Source organism: Ranitomeya variabilis, chromosome 5, assembly GCF_051348905.1.
Source record: "Ranitomeya variabilis isolate aRanVar5 chromosome 5, aRanVar5.hap1, whole genome shotgun sequence".
NCBI classification, from domain to species: Eukaryota; Metazoa; Chordata; class Amphibia; order Anura; family Dendrobatidae; genus Ranitomeya; species Ranitomeya variabilis.
In genome coordinates, this window is record NC_135236.1 from 87,281,726 (window position 1) to 87,303,806 (window position 22,081).

Here is a 22,081-nt window from a genome sequence, read left to right on the forward strand (position 1 = left end):
TCCATTAAGTTCAAGGCGGCGCCTGAATCCACAAACGCCATGACAGAAAATGATGACAATGAGCAAATCAAGGACACAGATAGCAGAAATTTAGGTTGTACAGTACTGATGGCAAATGAACTAGCGATCCACTTTGTACGCTTAGGGCAGACTGAAATGACATGAGAAGCATCGCCACAATAAAAACACAACCTATTCTGACGTCTGAATCCTAGTTGTTCCGTTCTAGCCAGAATCCTTTCACACTGCATTGGCTCAGGCATCTGCTCTGAGGACAACGCCACAGCGCGCACAGTTCTGCGTTCCCGCAAGCGCCGATCAATCTGAATGGCCAGAGACATAGAATCACTCAGACCGAAAGGCGTGGGAAATCCCACCATAACATCTTTAACGGATTCAGAAAGACCCTTTCTGAAAATTGCCGCCAAAGCATCATCATTCCATTTAATCAACACAGACCATTTTCTAAATTTCTGACAATACAATTCTGCCGCTTCTTGACCCTGAGACAGGGCCAACAAGGTCTTCTCCGCTTGATCCACAGAATTTGGTTCATCATATAATAATCCTAAAGCCTGAAAAAAGGCGTCTACATTAAGCAAGGCCGGATTCCCAGATTCCAGGGAAAATGCCCAATCCTGAGGATCGCCACGCAGCAGGGAGATGACAATTTTAACCTGCTGAATGGAATCACCAGAGGATCGAGATTTCAGAGCAAAAAACAGTTTACAGTTGTTTTTAAAACTCAAAAATTTGGACCTGTCCCCAAAAAACAAATCAGGAGTAGGAATCTTAGGCTCTAAAACTGGAGTCTGAACAATATAATCAGAAATACCCTGTACCCTAGCAGCAAGCTGGTCTACATGAGAAGCTAATCCCTGAACATCCATGCTAGCACAAGACTCCTCAGCCACCCAGAGAAAAAGAGGGAAGGAAAGACAAAGCAGGCTACAGAAAAAAATGGCTCAACACCTTTCTTCCCTTCTTCTGAGATGCATTTAACTCATTATTGGCCAGTTGTACTGTTATGATCCGGTGACCTTGGAGCCGCATGGGACTTTCTCTGGAGTAGGTGGAACCTATACTGACCGCAAACCCTAAACTGACACCGCAACTAGAAGTAGCCGTGGGGTGTACCTAACATATCCTAGACACCTCGACACAGCCGGAGGACTAAATACCCCTATAGATGGAAATGGGAATTCTATCTTGCCTCAGAGCAGAACCCCAAAGGATAGGCAGCCCCCCACAAATATTGACTGTGAGTATTAGAGGAAAGACACACGCAGGCAGAAAACAGGATTTAGCAAAAGAAGCCACGCTAGCTAAATAGGAAAGGATAGGACAGAATACTAAGCGGTCAGTATTAAAACCCTAAAAATATCCACAGCAGATAATACAAAAATTCCACCATCTAACTAAAGACATGGAATGTATATCTGCATCTCCTGAGAATCCAACTAGACTGAAAAAATCCAAACACAGTCTAAGCTGGACAAGAAAAAACAATGAATAGCACTGAATTGTAAAGCACACAGCATGTGTGCTGCAGAAACAAAAACCAGACACTTATCTTTGCTGATTTGGCAACAGGGCAGGAGGAACCAGACAGAGATGCAAAACCTCCAAGAACAATGGACAACTGGCAAGGGCTAATGAATCCTGCACACCTAAATACCCCAGTCAGAGCTGCAATCAGCAGAGACACCTGCCCAGGACTGCAACCCAGGGACAACTGTATTACCACCAACAACCACCGGAGGGAACCCAAGAGCAGAATTCACAACAGGTTGCATTATATTTTGTGGGGTGCTGTATTATACCATATGAGGGGTGCTGCATTATATTTTATGAGGTGGGCTACCCCAACCCCTGCTACATAACTAAGACGTGTACTACCTTATATTATACCGATATTAGCGTGTTTTACCACACAAGTGATGGTCTTGCATTTATTTCTATGTAGCTACATAGTGGGCCCCAAGAATAATTTTCTCTGGTGGGCCCAAGGTGCTCCAGTCCGGCAATGGTTGCGAGTGGTGGTAAGAAAAGAAGACATTGAGGATGCTTTTCGCCTCCTCCCAATTCTTCCCGATTGTTAGTTGCAGGAAAATATATATTTCAACATGTGTTTGTCGATGGTGTGCTCTATTTTGTGCTGTTATTTTAAGATGTTATCTTCCTTTTTAGAGGAGATTATTTGGCACTAGATGGCAGCCCGATTCTAAAGAATCGGGAGTCTAGAATCCATATATACTTTATTTATTCAAATGTAAGAATAATACAATTAATAAATAATAGTAAGAAAGAACAAAAAATGGCTGCACTCACCAGCTCTTGACAATTCTTGTTATTTAAGGTACAGTTACACAGGATCCATGAACATGCTTATGAGGAGAGGGATGAAAGACATCAGACGACAACTTTGCGTGTTGTGGCAAATGCCACAACAACGGTTCTTTGCTTAAGAACAATAATGTAAATAATAAATAATATGTATCAATAACTATGTATATTGGTATGTTCTATGACATTTTAAAATATTTCATTATTATGTGGAAGGGCTCTTAGTACCCATACTGGCGCATACTTGTGTGCCCATGAGGTATTTTCACAGTAATTTTACATCTGATGGGTTGGTATGAAACGTTTTTAATCATCTCTTGGGCTTAGCTAAGCCTTCATTTTAAATAATTCTAATAAGTACAACAGAAATAAAAGCCTTTTTGTGTACCCAAATTTTTTGTGTTTATTTTTACAGAAGTGTAAAATTTAAGAAATCAACGTTCATAGTACACCGATGGGCTAATATAAGCATGCCCATCAACCACGTCACGGTAGCCTTTGAACTGATGAGTCCTAACTAACTGATTCCTATTTCTTAATACTCAGACCTCTTTCACATCTGCATGTTTCTGATATTTGCAGAAGTAATGTTAAAAACAATACAACTTCCACACTTGGCACCAAAGAACTGACCTACAACACACTTTCAGCAAGTGCCATGCAATGTAGATGAAGCTTGGAGTTAACTTGCAGTAAATGCGGCAAACGCGGCTTCGGCAATTGCATTAAATGCAGCCACAACAAAAACACTGGTAAGTGGAGATTTTGTGGCGAAAACTGCAGAAACCACATGTGCCGCACCTGCCGCAAGTGAAGTACAAATTCCGTATACATTGCATGCAACTTACAGCAAGAGTGGCGTGGGTCAGCCCTTAGGCAGGAAGTGCAGAAATAGCCTTTTTTCCACCATAAATTCTCCAAATAGCAGAAAAATGTTGATGTGAAAGCAAAATCTCTATTCTTTCCCTATCTATCTAAATATGTACCTATCTATATATCTATTTCTATGTACAGAACACACCTGGAGATAGAGATGTGTGTGAACAGCCATCCCACCCGTCTCTTACCTGTTCACAAAAACCTCACCCTTTTTAAAAACAAAATGAAATCTCTCAGCAGCTATACTGCTGGAGCTTCAAATACAGGTTCCTATCACCAAATACAGGCATTTGGATGATACACATCTTACATCTTGTACTTAATATGTGTTCTACCTACCTATAAAAATATGTATTGATATATCATATTTCTAAATTTATGTAGATATGATATAGAGTTATTAACCTTATATGCTAATGAGTACGTATGTTATATACGTATTTCCTACATAAGTACTTAAAATCTATATGTCTATGGCTACACTAATTTTTTTTTGTTTTTGTTTTTTTTCCTTATCTCTATACATAGAATTTACCTATTGCTGTCTATGTTATTAGAAAAACTGAATAATGAAAAAAAAGAAAAGTAACTTTAAACTAAAATATTTTTGTACACAATATTACGTGTGAAGACTTTAGTACTATCAGCCAATAATTGTCCTTGAAGTGGTGTATTAACCACTTTAACCCTCACATTGCTACATTGCTTCACCCTGGAAAAAGCAACATACAATTGACCATGGGCAAAAGCAGGTTCTGGTAGATAAATGCCAACTCGATGGAGGGTCTGGCCTTGAGATTTATTTATGGTCATTGCAAATGCGGGCTTGATGGGAAATTGTCTCCGTCTTAATTTAAAAGGTAATCCAGTCTCTGATGGACACAAATCAATTCGTCGAATGAATACCACATTTCCTGCTGCTGACCCACTAATTACTTTAGCCAGTATGATATTGGCATGTAAGGCAGTGACAATGAGCCGCGTACAATTGCAGAGACCTTTGTTCGTGTTCAGGTTACGTAATAACATGACAATGGTGCCAATTTTAAGTTTCAGCCGATGTGAAGGCATTCCAGTTGGTGTTAGTGAATTCAAAAACTCAAGTGGGTATTGATCGAGGTCATCAGCTTCATCAGGATCGATGGAATCATCACTGATATATTCAGTATAGTCACCTATCAATAAATCCATGACTTGGGAATTTACTTTCTCAATGTCCTCATTTTTTGGACATAAAATTGCATGAGATGCAGCTGTATTTATGCTTTCGGTGTCATTCACATCAATACAAAGATTATCTCCAAAAATTTCAATTATTAAACAGCCAGTGCATACCATGTCTGGAGGAATTTCAATTACATCATCTCCAAGATTATGTTCATTAGATAGTTCACCATTTCCCAGTTGAAGCAACCAACTGCTGTAGTGAGGATCAATGGAGCGCATGTTGTTAATAAGTGGCAGGCGAGTAAAATGTTGCCAGTGTTGTGAATATTTTATACAGCTCTCTACAACATCAGTTCTTGTCCCATGAGGGATGACAGGAAGACATTGTCTAAAGTCGCCTCCAAAAACAATCACTTTACCTCCAAACGGTGTTTTTTCTTTGTGAGCTACATTTGTTGTCATGACATCACGTAAAACTCTATCAATGACATGCAATGCATATTTGGATAGCATTGTGCACTCATCAATAATAAAAAGTTTAGTGCTGTGCAAATCTTTTGCTGCATCGGTATCATTCTTAATCCTGGAAACAGATGTTTCATTCACAGGAATTGGAATCCCATAAAGAGAATGAATGGTTCGTCCACCTTGTAGCAAGTTGGCGGCAATTCCAGTAGTGGCAGCAGGTGACACAATGTCTCCTTGTCCTCTTAGCTGATGTAGGAGTAGATGATATAGGTACGTTTTTCCGCTGCCACCAGGACAATCAAGGAAAAAACACTTTGCTGTAGAATTAGTGTCTTCTAAAGCTTGAGTGATAGCATCAAAAGCAAAAAGTTGGTCCTCATTTAGAGTAGCTTTCATTTCAGCAGCTGCTGATAACTCATAATCTTTATCATACTGTGGGAGGAGGTGTTGTTTCTTGACTGGACGTGGCAAATTAAAATCAGTATAAGTTTTGCCATGAGCTTTAAGAACATGTTGGACATCTGTCATAGCATAGCCTTCACAATTGACACACTCCAGAGTGTCGGAGTGGTATGCATGGCAGTAGTCTTCTACAAAGTGTTCCTTAAATTCATCCCATAAGTCCCGAGGTTTAGCTGGAGGACCAAAAATACAAATGTAGGCAAACATGTCACGTAGCTGTGCTGGCATGTTGAGAATACTGGCATCAAGTAATGTATTTCTCCACAGCCTATCATCAAATAGTAAGCCAAGAGCTAATGCCGCATCTTTAAAGGTTTCATGTGTGACTCCGTGTACAGTTTTTATGCTGTCAAAACTGGTTGCACCTTTCACATGTAACAATAACAATCTTAAATAGTAGCGTTCTTGGTCTTTCACACTGACAGTATACATTCGTCCAATCACAGAACCACCTGCTCGCTTTCTAACTTCCCAAGAACCTTCTTTCCAAACATAGTTTTCGGGAATTTCACGGTATAAATAAATATGAGCATGATGGTCGTTCTGATTAAGCTTGAAGTAGGCCATAAGTGTAGAATTTTGATTGAGCTTTTGTTTGATGTTTCCAATAGAGTCATCCTCATGAAAATAGAGTGGCTGAGAATGCGGTAGATGTACAGCAAGGCGAATGATGCTATGAGATTGTTTATGCATTGGATATGAGAATATTCGCCAAGCTGCCTCTGGTGCACTGACATATCTTGAATCCATGAATTGGTGTGTTTCATCATGTTGGATGTTAGTCTGGCAGATTTCAAGATTGGCTTTATCATGTCCTTTGTAGACGTATTTAAATAAATATTTCACAGCCTGAATGGAACCACAAACTTCAACATTTATATGACACTTGTATTTTAATAGCAGGAACGGATTATATGGAACCACCCACGAATTGTCAATCATGTTAGAATGGTGTTGAAAAGATGGGCCAAAGTGTCTGCGATAAGTAGGATAGGCGTCCTTAGCTACGATGGTTCTTGGTTGCAAATCTTTAGGGAAACCTTTTGTACACTTCCCCAGATCCATACAGGGAGAATTTGGGTTGTGTTCTCCACACGGACCATGAATCATATGTTGGAGAACAATTTTATGGAGGTGAGGGTAGTGGGTAGGATTGGGAATTTCAGCCCACACTGTATTGTCTATGTCCTCCTCAGTCCTTAATTTGGAGTTGCTGTCCATAATAATCAAAATGTGAGCGTGTGGAAGGCCACGATTTTGAAATTCAATTACATGAACCATAGCGCAAACTTTCCCAAATAATCCGTTGTTAATGTCTTTTAAGAGTGCTTCCAGTTTTATTTTGAAAACACGTGCCACCAAATCAGGTCTATGTTCCACACGCTGCCAAGGTTCCAAATTCTCAGTAATCTCATTCCATTTCGGATTACAGGTCATGGTGATGAATAGATCAGGACGACCATATTTAGTCACAATAGCCATGGCATCCTGGTACCGCTGCTGCATATTCCTGGGACTGCCTTCAAACGAAGATGGTAAAATGACCGTTTTTCCAATGGGGATGCCCTTCTCAATGGATTTTTTCTGGAGATGTTCCTGGAGTACACAATAATCCTCTACTTTCAAATCCTTTTGGTGTTGACGGATATAATTTAGGCGATTTGCCTCGATTTTCACATAAGTATCCACTAAGTACTGCTGAGTGAGTTTGCCACCATTCAGGAGTGGATTAAACTGATTACGGACAGACAGCACATAGCAGTAATATTGCAGTTGTGTAACTCTGCGTGGACTTTGCCCTTGTTGCTTGAGGCCATCATGCCAGCCCTGGTCTCCGTAAGGGAAAAATAAAGGATAGAGTAAAGCATCTAAATTACTGTGTAGAATGCTGACCTGTTGTGTTCTTGGCGCCAAAGGATTTTTGGGGTCCGGTTGTAAATGTATTAAAATATCACGATTAAATGGTGGCTCTCCATTGTCATTTTCAAATACGACAGCAACTTCATTGACAGTTGGATTATTATATCGGCGAGGGTCTTGATTCCGATCTTGTTTAAGGGCCATGATGATATTTGGCATAAGAGTGCCATTAGCTTCAGCTTTAAGATGTTCTTCATGTTCCACATCTCGTAACATTTTGTAGGCAGCAACAAAGGGATTCACATTGTCTAACTGAAGAGCAATTATACTCATCAAAGTGGGATGACATTTTTGATTTTGTTCACAGTTTAAACGTTGTTCATTCGCGGTAGCGGTATCCAAAATATACAGTTGGGCATAAGCTGGAACTTGATCATCACTGGGATGTAGGGTTCCAGTACGATGATATATTTGTCCATGTATACGGAAACAGTAAGGGCCATGTCCAGGTGGAGGGGATATATTGGCACCCATGGAGGCGAAAGCAAATGAGCTGTTAATACTACGAATATTTTCCATAAGATTCTTACTGAACTCACTCTCCCCTGTCAGCAATCGTTTAAAGACCTCGGGATATTGGGGTATAGGTATATGCACTTTACTCTTGTGACAACACAGAGTAAAATTTTTATCTGCTGGTATCTCAGCATTAAAATGTAATGCTTGACAATGTTCACATAAATAGTTCATAGGACCACAGGAGTGTTCTACTATGGTACTGTCATCATTAGTAAAACCTGTAGGATGTTGAGGTACAGGTTGTGGTAACGGAGCATTGGAATGTTTCTTTAAGCCAACATATATAAAGCGTGGACCTGGTAGAGGATCTTCACTGTCCACAGATTCAATCACTGAGGAGTTGGAAGGTGTATCGTGGTCAGGGTTTATTAATATGGAGGTGCAAGCGTTTTTTTTGCGCCGTTCACGGCGTGCACCAGCTGCATTTGGTAATGGTTTGTTTGTTGCCTTAGAAGAGTCAGGTGTGAAGCATGTCTTATAAGCAGACTTAACGGTGTGCAGGCGACGGCGTTTATCATTTGGAGTGTAAGTAGGACAGTGTTTACGCTTACGTGCAGATTTACCAACGGTTAAAGGAGCTTCAGGCTGCACACATTCTATGAATGGAGACAAAGAAGCTGTATTGTGGGCAGAATCTATGACTGAGGACGTGGAAATATTATGTTTGCAACGTTGAGAGCGTGCAGCAGCAGCTTTATTACTTAATCGATTAGTTTTGTCCTCAAAAGACTCATTAGTAATGCGTTTATTGCAAGCAGCATTAACAGTGTCCAGGCGCTTCTGTCTGTCCTCTGTAGTCTCGTTAGCACGCTGTTTGCGCTTACGTGCGGCATCGGCGGCTTTTCGCTCTGCGTCATTGTTATACTTATTATCAGACCTGATGTTACGTGCGCCATCAGCAGCTTTGGGCTCTGTGTCATTAGTATACTTAACAGTGTCCAGGCGCTTGCATCTATCCTCTGTACTCTTGTTAGCACGCTGTTTGCGCTTACGTGCAGCATCGGTGTCTTTTCGCTGTGCGTCATTGGTATACTTATTATGAGACCTGATGTTACGTGCGCCATCAGCAGCTTTGGGCTCTGTGTCATTAGTATACTTAACAGTGTCCAGGCGCTTGCATCTATCCTCTGTACTCTTGTTAACACGCTGTTTGCGCTTACGTGTGGCATCGGCGGCTTTTCGCTCGGCATCATTACCATACTTTATATCAGACCTGATCTTACGTGCGCCATCAGCAGCTTTACACTCTGTGTCATTAGTATACTTAACAGTATCCAGGCGCTTGCATCTATCCTCTGTACTCTTGTTAATACGCTGTTTAAGCTTACGTGCGGCATCGGCGGCTTTTCGCTCTGCATCATTACCATACTTTATATCAGACCTGATCTTACGTGCGCCATCAGCAGCTTTGGACTCTGTGTCATTACTATACTTAAGTGTCCAGGCGCTTGCATCTATCCTCTGTACTCTTGTTAGCACGCTGTTTACGCTTACGTGCGGCATCGGCGTCTTTTTGCTCTGCATTATTAGTATACTTTATATCAGACCTAATCTTACGTGCGCCATCAGCAGCTTTGGGCTCTGTGTCATTAGTATCCTTACTATTAGAGCTCATGTTGGCTAAGCTAAACAGCTTTAAGCGTGGTGGTGGCAAACAACAGGTTAATAAGAGGCAGTGTCAGGTAATAGGAAAATAGCCAGTTAATAATAGGCAATAGTTCTTTGCAGGAATACAGATATTAATAAATAGGCAGTTTATATTGCAGAGAAATTGCTGGGCAATAATGGACAATGTCCTTATGTGGCAAATAATAGAGCAATATACCCAGTGTGGCAAAGAAGAGGTTAATAAACGGCAGTCTCTCAGTATAACAGTCAGTGAATAATAGGCAGTATATGGAGAAAACACCAAACAAAAATTCAAAATTGGTGTGAAAATGTCACTGAACCACTTCACAACTAAATATATATAGTTTTGGTAAATGGTATTATCATTTTTTTGACGAAATTCGGCAGGAGCTTGAAGAGCGACGTCACTGGGACTGCCTCCACGCAGTAGAAACTTGCTGTGAGGTAAAAATTCAAAAATCACACCAAAATGGTGGGCGGAGTGTGTCACAGTACGGCACATTTCTGATTGGTCGCTCACGGCAGGCGGCAACCAATCAGAAAAGTGCCGCGCACCACGAAGGCATATATCTTTGTCCACCCTGAGCGGGTGTAGGACGCTGGTGACGTCACTTATCTCCGGACATTATCTCCGGACAAAGCCACGGAAGTTGGCACAAATTGCCGGAAGTAGTATTCTAGGCAATTATATATTAGATTTTAATGTTATCAGTGTTTACCTTTGAACGTTTATATTGTATTGTCCTGTCACCAGCCATGTGTACGATTATCGGCCGAAAGCTTCTCTGGAACCAATAATCACCCCATGTAAAGGTATCTTTATAAGTTAAAGATTCAGAATACTATGACTTTTATCATATCCTGAACAGTCAAGTTTTTTATGAACCGTTAAGGTTTTCTGGTTGAAGTAAAAAAAACTCTGAGTGTTTACAGTTTGAAACCATAAAATGTTGAAAAATTATGTCATTCTTGAGTATATCACTCAATGGTGCTCATAAACGTGTCAAATTTGATCTATAATATACTTTAATATACGTTACTTTAATCTTTAATATACTTAAGAACGGGGCCCCAGACATCACACAGGGGGTCTGAAACACCGCACAGTGGTCCAAAATATCGCTGTGCTCTACCTGGGGCCCCATATGCTGCCTGGGGCCCCTGTGCTCTGCCTGGGGCCCCATATGCTGCCTGGGGCCCCTGTGCTCTGCCTGGGGCCACTGTGCTCTGCCTGGGGCCCATTGTTCTGCCTGGGGCCCCTGTGCTCTGCCTGGGGCCACTGTGCTCTGCCTGGGGCCCCATATACTGCCTGGGGCCCTGTGCTCTGCCTGGGGCCCCATAGGCTGCGTGGGGCCCCTGTGCTCTACCTGGGACCACTGTGCTCTGCCTGGGGCCCCATATGCTGCCTGGGGCCCCATGTTCTGCCTGGGGCCACTGTGCTCTGCCTGGGGCCCCATAAGCTGCCTGGGGCCCCTGTGCTCTGCCTGGGACCACTGTGCTCTGCCTGGGGCCCCATATGCTGCCTGGGGCCACTGTGCTCTGCCTGGGGCCCCTGTACTCTGCCTGGGGCCCCTGTGCTCTGCCTGGGGCCCCTGTGCTCTGCCTGGGGCCACTGTGCTCTGCCTGGGGCCCCATGTTCTGCCTGGGGCCACTGTGCTCTGCCTGGGGCCCCTGTGCTCTGCCTGGGACCACTGTGCTCTGCCTGGGGCCCCATATGCTGCCTGGGGCCCCTGTGCTCTGCCTGGGGCCCCATGTTCTGCCTGGGGCCCCTGTGCTCTGCCTGGGGCCACTGTGCTCTGCCTGGGGCCCCATATGCTGCCTGGGGCCCCTGTGCTCTGCCTGGGGCCCCATATGCTGCCTGGGGCCCCTGTGCTCTGCCTGGGGCCCCTGTGCTCTGCCTGGGGCCCCATAGGCTGCCTGGGGCCCCTGTGCTCTGCCTGGGGCCACTGTGCTCTGCCTGGGGCCCCATATGCTGCCTGGGGCCCCTGTGCTCTGCCTGGGGCCACTGTGCTCTGCCTGGGGCCCCATATGCTGCCTGGGGCCCCTGTGCTCTGCCTGGGTGTAGGACACTGGTGACGTCACTGATCTCCGGACATTAGCTCCGGACATTAGCTCCGGACAAAGCCACGGAAGTTGGCACAAATTGCAGGAAGTAGTATTCTAGGCAATTATATATTAGATAAGGTGGGCATCAGTTTTACATTATTTTGATGATTTTCTTTTTGTAGATTCCCCAAATTCAAACAATTTGTAATGGATACTTTCCTGTATTTTATGGATAAATTTGGCATTTCCATAGCACATGATAAAATAGGAGTCCCTTCCACTTACTTATTATTTATGGGCGTCCCAATTGATTCTCAAAGAATGTTAATTAAGGTAGTTTACCTCCTCAAAAGTTGGCACTTTTATTGTCATCTATTGACAGTTTTCTCGCTGTTACAAAAGTGAAAAACTCTCGATCATGTAAAAAAAATATTACGCCAATAAATAAGCATGTTTTATTTAAAAACAAAAATAAACAAAAATAGTACATATATTTGGTATAGCTGTGTCCCGAAAAATCTGATCTATAAAACTGTTAATTTATTTAACCCCTGCAGTAAAATAAAAAATGAAAAAAACTGTCTTTTCATCCACAAAAAGAGGAATACAATTAGATCAAAAAGTCATATGTAAATAAAAATTATATCCCTTAAAAAGTCATCTTGTCCAGCATAAAACAAGCTCCCATCTGGCTCTATCAATGGAAAGAAAAAATTCTATAGCTCTCTACATAAATATGGTATCACTTTTACCACACGGTGACTGCTGCTTTTTGTTTACTCTGCCTCCCAAAAGTCAGAATAAAAAAAGGTTTTAAAAAAGTGCTATAAATCTACCATTGCTCTACCTTACTGACCTGAGGAATAAAGTATGGTAGTCTCATTGCTTATACTGCGCAATGAATGGAGTAAAACAAAAATAAAATAATAAATTCTTGACCTGCAGTTGAACTGTTCATTCTGCCTCCCAAAGATAGCAGTAAGGCTTGGCTCACATTTATCCTGCGCTCTACACTGATCGCTTACATCAGGGTTTCCATGTAAATCTCTTAAATACGTTATTCAGGCGAGACCCAGACAAAGGATTCACTATAATGAGGCAGATGGAGGCACTGTGGACGCTGTCTGACCTGTGATCCAGTAGTGTCTGTCTTTTCAGTGGTGCATAAAAGCCTCTGAAAAGATGCACACCACTGAACAGAGGCCAAATCGTGCCCAGAATAACCCTGCTGCCTCATTATACTGAATGGATCCCTCAGGGGTTTCATCTGAATCACGTATTTCAGAGATGTAGATGGAAACCCTGATGTAAGTACTCAGCGTAGAGTGCAGGCTAAATGTGAACTGAGCTTTAAAAGTGATCCAAAATGTTCACGGGGTACAGGTCTCCAGAAGCACGTTCTGGGCACAATGTACGGGCACTACAATGGCATATTTGGAATTTTCTCTTTTCAACATCCGCTACGTGTTTGTTTCTGGAAATTACCTATGCAGTCAAAATCATCACTACACCTGTAAATGATTTGCAGACGATAAGACCTACTTTTTTCCCCTCAAAATTTTGGAGGAAAATGGGGGTGCATCTTATAGTTTTATGTAGCTTACCGGGGGTGAAGATGGACGAGCTGAGATCTCAATCTCCGCATGCATCTCCGCAGTAAGATAAATTTGGACTATAAGATGACCCCCCATTTGACATATTAAAAACAAAATATTTTCCTCTTCAAAATTTGATGTGCACTGTATGGTCCACTACGTGTTATAGTCCGCAAAAAACAGTACATTGTGTCATGAAGAAAAAACAAACTCAGAATCAGTGGGATATGATGAGGTGTTTCAGGATTATGACCACATATAGTGACACTGGTCAGAATTGAAAAATTTGGCCTGGTCAGGAAGCTGCATACTGGCTTAGGCAGTAAGTGAAAAAGGGACCGTCAATAATTGTAGGGAAGTAACTAGGAATAAACGTGAAACTAGGAAAAATAAATGTGCCAATTAGATCAAATGGCTGCTGCAATATGCAAGATTTATTGCAAATAAAATGTATGAATTGAAGGTTGTTATGTCAGCCACCTATCATGATGGTCATGACTTATGGCTGAGAACCATGACTTAGTGATAAATGTGGAGAGTTACGCCATGTTCAGAGGATAGGTAAGGAAAAAAAAGATAGGTGTGTATTTTAATGAAATCCAACTTAAGAACTTAAAATCTGTGTTGAGTGACGGCATTGGGGGGAGCTGTGAAAGCGTGGTCAGTATGAATAAATATACATGAGGTGGGCAATAATGGTAAACTACTAATCTCAGTTTGCTATAAGCCTGCACCAAATGGAAAAGGCAGGAAATTATACGAAGGTCCCTTTTAATAAGGTATTTTACATCTAATTTCAACATTAAAAACGATGAAGCTATGAAACCATATATTGTATGCTGGAACCTGGTCTATTTTTTGGGCATACCCTGCTACCTTCCAAAGCTTATTTGATACCTGCTGACGACCCTAGAATGATTTAACCCTACATTTGTCTGACGATTCTGCCTCTTACTCTGGTTCTGAGCTCAACTATCTCCTGACTTGTGACTTTGTCCTGCACCTGCCCTCTCTAGTTTTGACTCGACTTGTCGACTTACCACTGCAAACTACACTGGTCAGCAGTTACTCTGTGAATGTAACCCAGAGGACCCTTTAGTAAGACCAGATCACTGTAGAGGGGAATAAAGGTTGAAGGCCAGGGTTTCCCTGGGTACTGCTAAGCAGAGTGGCTTGTTCATAACCTGTCCTTGGAAGCCCAATGAAGAGCTGCAAGGCTTTTACGTAAAGTATACCCTTACACAAATGAGGCATTACTATGCCATTCTTTTGCTTGACTTTATACACTCACCTTACCATGCTCACAGCACAGGTCAACGTCGTCACACTGGCATCCTGGCTTCAGCGTACAGGTCTTTGCAGCACAGCAGTCACTTGTACATTCCTAGCCAAGACACAACATAACATTTCTTTGTAAACTGTTTTTTGGGATATTTCTTAGGTTTTCTGTGATCATATTCAAAAGGCTCTGAGCTTAATCACAGCCCAATGAACATCTGTGCAAATATGGCAATATTATCTGTGCATTTTGTGTTTCATGAGACCTCTGCTTGCTGTCATTGTTTGGGATCCTTCATTGTTGACTTACAGAATATCGTGATTTGGGCAGCATGATTTAGATGGCAGGTTCCCTTTAAAGGACTTTACACAGGCCAATAAAAAGCCAGTAATGAACATTGATTGACGATATAAAAATCGGGAGTTGTTCACTTTTATTTTTATGTGACATTGACCCTGGGGGGGGGGGGGGTGTTAAATGATCCTGTCACCCCAAAAGATTATTTCACCCGAATAACTAGTGTTTTGCTGAATGGGTGGGTTATCCTCAGCATGTTTACATTGCCTGATTATCAATGCTCATTCTTGATAATCCAATACCGTTTTCTTGCACAAAAAATATAGAACTTACAAGGATAAAAAAATAAAACTTGGTGAGAACAGCCTTTCACTTTATGCAACGTAAGTGATACCAAAGTGGTCCTTACCTTGGGGTCACCACAGTCACACTGCTCCCCACTTTCTGTGAATTTATTACCACATACGGGGGGAGTCAGGAGTTGCGAGGTCTGCGGCATATTTGACATGCAGCCAGGTAAGTAAGTATAAATAAAGCTCCTCAGATCAGCGATGCTACAGCTGGAGAAGTCGTACGATTCTGAAGAACTGAGATGATTAAAACACATGGGATTATATGAGTGAGGCTATGTTCACATGTCCAGGAATCATCTGTTAGACCAGATCCAGCAGCAATCAGTTGACAAAAAGATGTGCGGACACAACTTTTTTGTATGTATAAAAAAAAATGATTTCAACTGGATCTGTTTTTTTTTAACAATGAAATCTATGGAAAACGGATAAATTGGTAAGTACTAAATTTAATTTCACATGTAGAAAACCAAAAAAATTCGTTCTATATTACTCTCTCTCGATGCCAAAAAGGCGTTTTTACTGAATTAATTGGGATCATATGGTAGACACTCTAAATAAATTTGGAATTCAGGGAAACATTTTGAAATCTATTATGGCCTTATACCCTTGTCCCTCTACAAGTCCAAGTGAACAATATATTAGCTAACTCATTTTCCATCTACAAAGAGACATGTGAATATTTCCCATTACCCCCAATCTTATTCGAACTAATCATGGAACCTTTTGCCAAAACCATTAGAACAAAGTACTTAAAGTGAACCTGTCGGCAGGATTGTGCTGCGTAACCTACAGACACTATCAGGTTGGCGCTGATATACCGATTAAAATTATTATTATTATTTATTTATATAGCACCATTGAGTCTATGGTGCTGTACATGAGAAGGGGTTACATACAAATTACAGATATCACTTACAGCAAACTAACAATGACAGACTGGTACAGAGGGGCGAGGACCCTGCCCCTGCGGGCTTACATTCTACAGGATGGTGGGGAAGGAGACAATAGGTTGAGGGTTGCAAGAGCTCCGGTGTTGGTGAGGCGGTAGCTCCGGTAGTGGTGAGGAGGCAGCGGGGTCAGTGCAGGCTGTAGGCTTTCCTGAAAAGGTGGGTTTTCAGATTCCATCTGAAGGATCCGAATGTGGTTAATAGTCGGACGTGTTGGGGCAAAGAATTCCAGAGGATGGGGGATATTCGGGAGAAGTCTTGGAGGCGATTGGATGAGGAGTTAATAAGTGTGGAGGAGAGAAGGAGGTCTTGGGAGGACCGGAGATTACGTGAGGGAAGATATCGGGAGATTAGTTTAGAGATATATGGAGGAGACAGGTTATGGATGGCTTTGTAGGTCAGTATTAGTAATTTGAACTGGATACGCTGAGGGAATGGGAGCCAGTGAAGAGATTTGCAGAGGGGGGAAGTGGAGGAGTAGCGAGGAGAGAGATGAATTAGTCGGGCAGCAGAGTTAAGGATGGACTGGAGAGGTGCAAGGTTGTTACCAGTGTGGCCACAGAAAGGATGTTGCAGTAGACGAGGCGGGAGATGAGAGCATGTACAAGCATTTTAGTAGATTGACGGTTGAGGAACGACGGATACTGGAGATATTTTTGAGCTGGAGGCGACAGGAGGTGGAAAGAGCTTGGATGTGCGGTTTGAAGGATAGGGCAGAGTAAAGGGTTACTCCGAGGCAGCGGACTTCCGGGGAAAGCGTGATGTCGTTAATTGCGATAGATACAGTCATGGAAAAAAATTTTGAGAATGAGACAAATATTAATTTTTCCAAAGTCTACTGCTTCATTTTTTCTAATGGCAATTTGCATATACTCCTGAATGTCAGAGTGATCAGCTTAACAGCAATTACTGTACTTGCAAAGTCAATATTTGCCCAGAAAATGAACTTTTACCCCCAAAACACATTTCAACATCATTGCAGTCCTGCCTTAAAAGGAGCAGCTAACATCGTTTTAGTGCTTGATCCATTAACACAGGTGTGGGTGTTGATGAGGACAGGGCTGGCGATCAGTCATGATTAAGTAAGAATGACATCACTGGACACTTTAAAAGGAGGCTGGTGCTTGGTATCATTGTTTCTCTTCAGTTAACCATGGTTATCTCTAAAGAAACATGTGCAGCCATCATTGCACTGCACAAAAATGGCCTAACAGGGAAGAGTATCGCAGCTACAAAGATTGCACCTCAGTCAACAATCTATCGCATCATCAAGAACTTCAAGGAGAGAGCTTCCATTGTTGTCAAAAAGGCTCCAGGGCGCCCAAGAAAGACCAGCAAGCGCCAGGACCGTATCTTAAAACTGTTTCAGCTGTGGGATCGGACTACCAGCAGTGCCAAGCTTGCTCAGGAATGGCAGCAGGCTGGTGTGAGTGCTTCTGCACACAATGTGAGGCGGAGACACTTTGAGCAAGGCCTGGTTTCAAGGAGGGCAGCAAAGAAGCCACTTCTCTCCAGAAAAAACATCAGGGACCGAGTGATATTCTGCAAAAGGTACAGGGAGTGGACTGCTGAGGACTGGGGCAAAGTCATTTTCTCTGATGAATCCCCTTTTCGATTGTTTGGGACATCTGGAAAACAGCTTATTCGGAGAAGAAGAGGTGAGCGCTACCACCAGTCTTGTCTCATACCACCTGTAAAGCATCCTGAAACCATTCATGTGTGGGGTTGCTTCTCAGCCAAGGGAATTGGCTCACTCACAGTCTTGCCTAAAAACACAGCCATGAATAAAGAATGGTAGCAGAATGTCCTCCAAGAGCAACTTCTCCCAACCGTCCAAGAGCAGTTTGGCGCCCAACAATGCCTTTTCCAGCATGATGGAGCACCTTGCCATAAAGCAAAGGTGATAACTAAATGGCTCATGGAACAAAACATAGAGATTTTGGGTCCATGGCCTGGAAACTCCCCAGATCTTAATCCCATTGAGAACTTGTGGTCAATCATCAAGAGACGGGTGGACAAACAAAAACCAACAAATTCTGGCAAAATGCAAGCATTGATTATGCAAGAATGGACTGCTATCAGTCAGGATTTGGTCCAGAAGTTGATTGAGAGCATGCCAGGGAGAATTGCAGAGGTCTTGAAGAAGAAGGGTCAACACTGCAAATATTGACTTGCTGCAGTAACTCATTCTAACTGTCAATATAACCTATTGGTACTCATAATATGATTGCAATTATATTTCTGTATGTGATATAAACATCAGACAAACACTAATAAAAACCAGAGGGCAGCAGATCATGTGAAAATATAATTTTGGTGTCATTCTCAAAACTTTTGGCCATGACTGTAGATCGGTCAGGTAAGGAAGATCTATGAGATGGAGGAAAGATGATGAGTTCAGATTTGTCCACATTGAGTTTGAGGAAGCGAGAGGAGAAGAAGGAGGATTTGGCTGGTAGACACTCCGGGATTCTGGACAGCAGAGAGGTGACGCCTGGGCCAGAGAGGTAGATCTGAGTGTCATCAGCATAAAGGTGGTACTGGAATCCATGGTACTTTATGTGTTGTCCCAGGCCAAGTGTATAGATTGAGAAGCGTAAGGGTTCTAGAACAGAGCCTTGGGGGACTCCAACAGAGAGAGGGTGAGATGAGGAGGTAGTGTGGGAGTGGGAGACGCTGAATGTGCGGTTTGAGGCAGTAGTCAACTGTGTCAAAAGCAGATGACAGGTCAAGAAGGAGGAGTATAGAGTAGAGTATTGTCCGTTAGCTTTGGCTGTGTGTAGGTCGTTAGTAATTTTGGTTAGGGCTGTCTCAGTTGAGTGATGGGGGGCGGAAACCAGATTGTAGATTGTCAAAGAGCAAGTTAGATGAGAGGTGGGAGGAAAGTTCAGCGTGGACATGCTGCTCCAGGAGTTTGGAAGCGAAAGGGAGCAGCGATATTGGTCGATGGCTGGACATAGCAGTTGGATCGAGGGTTGGCTTTTTAAGGATAGGCGTGATTGTGGCATGTTTGAAAGGAGAAGGGAAGGTAGCAGAAGTTAGTGATAGGTTGAAGAGGTGGGTTAGGGATGGGATAAGAATGGCGGTGAGGTTGGGGAGGAGGTGGGATGGGGTCGAGCGCACAGGTGGTGAGGTGCGATTTGGAGAGGAGACAATTAAGCTTCCCTTCAGTGATGTTGGATAGGGAGGTTATGGGGTTTGGGCATTGGTCTGGTATACAAAGGGGTTGTGGTGGTTGAACAATGAAGATTTGCCTTGTTTGGTCGATCTTATTTTTAAAGTGTGTGGCAAAGTCCTCAGCAGAGATGATAGAGGGGCCAGTGGGGGGTGGAGGAGGAAGTTAAAAGTTTTGAATAACTGATTGGGGTTGTAGGATAGGGAAGATACGAGGGTTGTGAAGTAAGCCTATTTAGCAGAGGTGAGAGCAGATTTAAAAGCGAGTGCTGCCTGTTTGAATGCAGAGAAGTCGTCTTGCGAATGTGTTTTCTTCCAATGCCGCTCTGCAACCCGGGACACTTGCCGGAGCTTTTTAGCAGTGTTATTGTGCCAGGGTTGTCTATAGATACGTTGCACTCTGCCATGAACGAGAGGGGCAACCGTGTCAATAGCTGATGTGAGAGTGGCATTGTAGAAAGCAGTGGCATTGTCTGTTTCGTGGAGTGCAGATATGGATGCCAGTGGTAGGATAGAGTCAGAGAGTGTGTGGGTGTCTGGGTGTGCGAGATTTCTGCGGGGGGTGCGCATGTTGCTGGACATGGGTAACCGGTGGGGAGGACAGGCATGAGAAAGTGAGCAGATGGTGGTCTGATAGAGGGAGAGGGGAGGTGGTGAAGTTAGATAGAGAGCAGAGATGGGTGAAGACCAGGTCTAGCATATGTCCTTCTGTGTGGATGGCTGCAGAGGACCACTGAGTAAGTCCAAAAGATGAAGTAAGGGACATAAGTTTGGAGGCTGTTGACGGAATGTATCAGTGGGGATGTTGATGTCACCCATGATGATAGTGGGAATGTCAGTGGAAAGAAAGTGAAGAAGGCAAGTAGAGAATTGGTCAATAGGAGCATTGGCCGGGCCCGGAGGTCGGTATATGACGGCCACTTGGAGGTTGGAGGGAGAGTAGATGCGGACAGAGTGGACTTCAAAAGAGGGGAGGATAAGGGAGGGTAGAGGTGGGACTGGGTTAAAGGCGCAGTTAGAAGAAAGGAGAAGACCCACTCCAACACCATGTCTATTGCCGGGGTTGATTAAATCTGTCTTGTGGTTGTTGTTTAATCTTTATTTTCAGTTAATGGGATTCTCATGCTTCGGGGTGGCCTGTGGGCAGGGATGTGGGCGGAGCATTATGTGGTGCTCTGCTTATTCATCCTTATGGCTTATGACAGGTCACTGATCCCTCAGTAACCTGCCCCCTGTTTTACATACTATATACCATATACTATGGTTTGGGGAAGAAAAAAAACACATCCATCAGGCAGGTGCCGTCAATGCTGTAGCATGATTCACACATAGAAGAAAACAACCGCACTCAAAATATGCTTTTGCGTAATAAATGTGAAGATTTTAATAGGAACACCACAGTGACAAAATCAAAGGTTGAGGTAACGTTTCGACCCTTACATGGGCCTTTATCAAACCTCACTTATAGGGTGGAGGACAGGGAAGGTGAGCAGTGTCAAGAGAGAACACAGCGGCTCCACTGAGACAGGAGGAACAAGAGTACATCCGGTATAGCACGGACAGAAGATGGGGTCCCTGTAGGAACTGTGGGTCCAGAGGCAGGATGGTCGGCGGTGGTGTTCTCTCTTGACACTCCTCACCTCCCCTGTCCTCCACCCTATAAGTGAGGTTTGATAAAGGCCCATGTAAGGGTCGAAACGTTACCTCAACCTTTGATTTTGTCACTGTGGTGTTCCTATTAAAATCTTCACATTTATTACGCAAAAGCATATTTTGAGTGCGGTTGTTTTCTTCTATGTCTGAATCATCTGGATTTCTCCGGGTTCAACCAGCACCAATTTCATAAATCCCAGAGTGCACGCCTTGTTCTCTACAATGCTTTAGCATGATGCAGTGAATAATATGCATATTTTCATGTTATTTAGACATAGTTTTGCTTGAAAAAAAATATATATTGCATTCCGATAAATGCTACTGCGCAGGTGGCGCCGCCAGGGCCGTTTTTTGCTAGAGAAAAAAAAAATTGGGCTCCATCAAGATGGCGCCAGCGCTGCCTGCGCAGTAGCATTGTAAGGAGATAGATGCTACTGTGCAGGCGCGGCAGCTGGACCCATTTTTATTAAGATAGTTTTGTTAGAAAAAAAATTATATCTAAATAAAACAAAAATATGCATAACATCTACCGTATTATGCTACAGCGCCGGAACCTGTCTGAAGAATGTGAATTTTTCTTCTTCAAGCCATATTATATTCAGCATGTAAAAATAGGGGGCAGGCTACTGAGGGATCAGTGACTGAGGGATCAGTGACCTGTGATAAGCCATAAGGATGAATATCTAAGCAGAGCACCACATAAAACCCCGCCCACAGGCCCCTTGGAGCATGAAAATCTCATTAACTGAAAGCTGCAAATAAAGATTAAACAAACAACCACAAGATGGATTTCATCAATCCAGGTATAATTTTAATCATTCGGCTGGAATACAGATTGACAAGGCAGGTGTTGGTGGTTCTTGTTGAAATACAGACAGGCAGGTACTAGCAAAACTAGCAAGTACTAAATAACAGGGACCTGAGAACTAGCAATCGTGCTGTGAACAGACTAACAACGTTGCACAGGCACCTCCATACAGGTGGGGTTGCCTTAAATAATAAATGTTTCCCAGACTTTGGCTAGGGAAAGTTTAGGATGGTGTATGTTGACCCTTTAAGAAGGAGGGAGCATGAACACACCCTAACCAGTTCCCAGGGATTTGTGCACCGTGCGTAGACCCATGACGGCTTTCAGCGAGGAAGTGCAGTACAGGGTCACGGCGGTGAGTGAGATGGCGTCCCTGCTAGGGGAGAGGAGAATCGTGCAGCAACATTGGCGCTACAGTACTTTCCTCTTTACACCCCCTCTACAAGCCGGAAATAAATCTATCTAGGAGGAAGAGGACATGGATGTTCTCACTGGGCTCCCAAAACCTCTCCCCAGGACTGAACCCTTTCAATACAGGA

The 22,081-nt window shown here is 43.1% G+C and overlaps 1 protein-coding gene across 4 annotated transcripts in view; it reads right to left on the reverse strand.

The window, feature by feature from the left end:
* LOC143775027 (zinc metalloproteinase-disintegrin-like 4a) overlaps positions 1 to 22,081 on the reverse strand; it is a 118,726-nt gene that overhangs the window by 43,600 nt on the left and 53,045 nt on the right. For 3 of the 4 annotated variants that reach the window (XM_077262844.1, XM_077262845.1, XM_077262843.1), the window contains exons 13-14: positions 15,017 to 15,194; positions 14,323 to 14,415 (exon numbers count right to left, since the gene is read on the reverse strand). In XM_077262844.1, coding sequence (XP_077118959.1) covers positions 14,323 to 14,415; positions 15,017 to 15,194 — 271 coding nt within the window. The remainder of the gene's footprint in view (positions 1 to 14,322; positions 14,416 to 15,016; positions 15,195 to 22,081) is intronic. The other variant, XM_077262846.1, reaches the window with a different exon arrangement.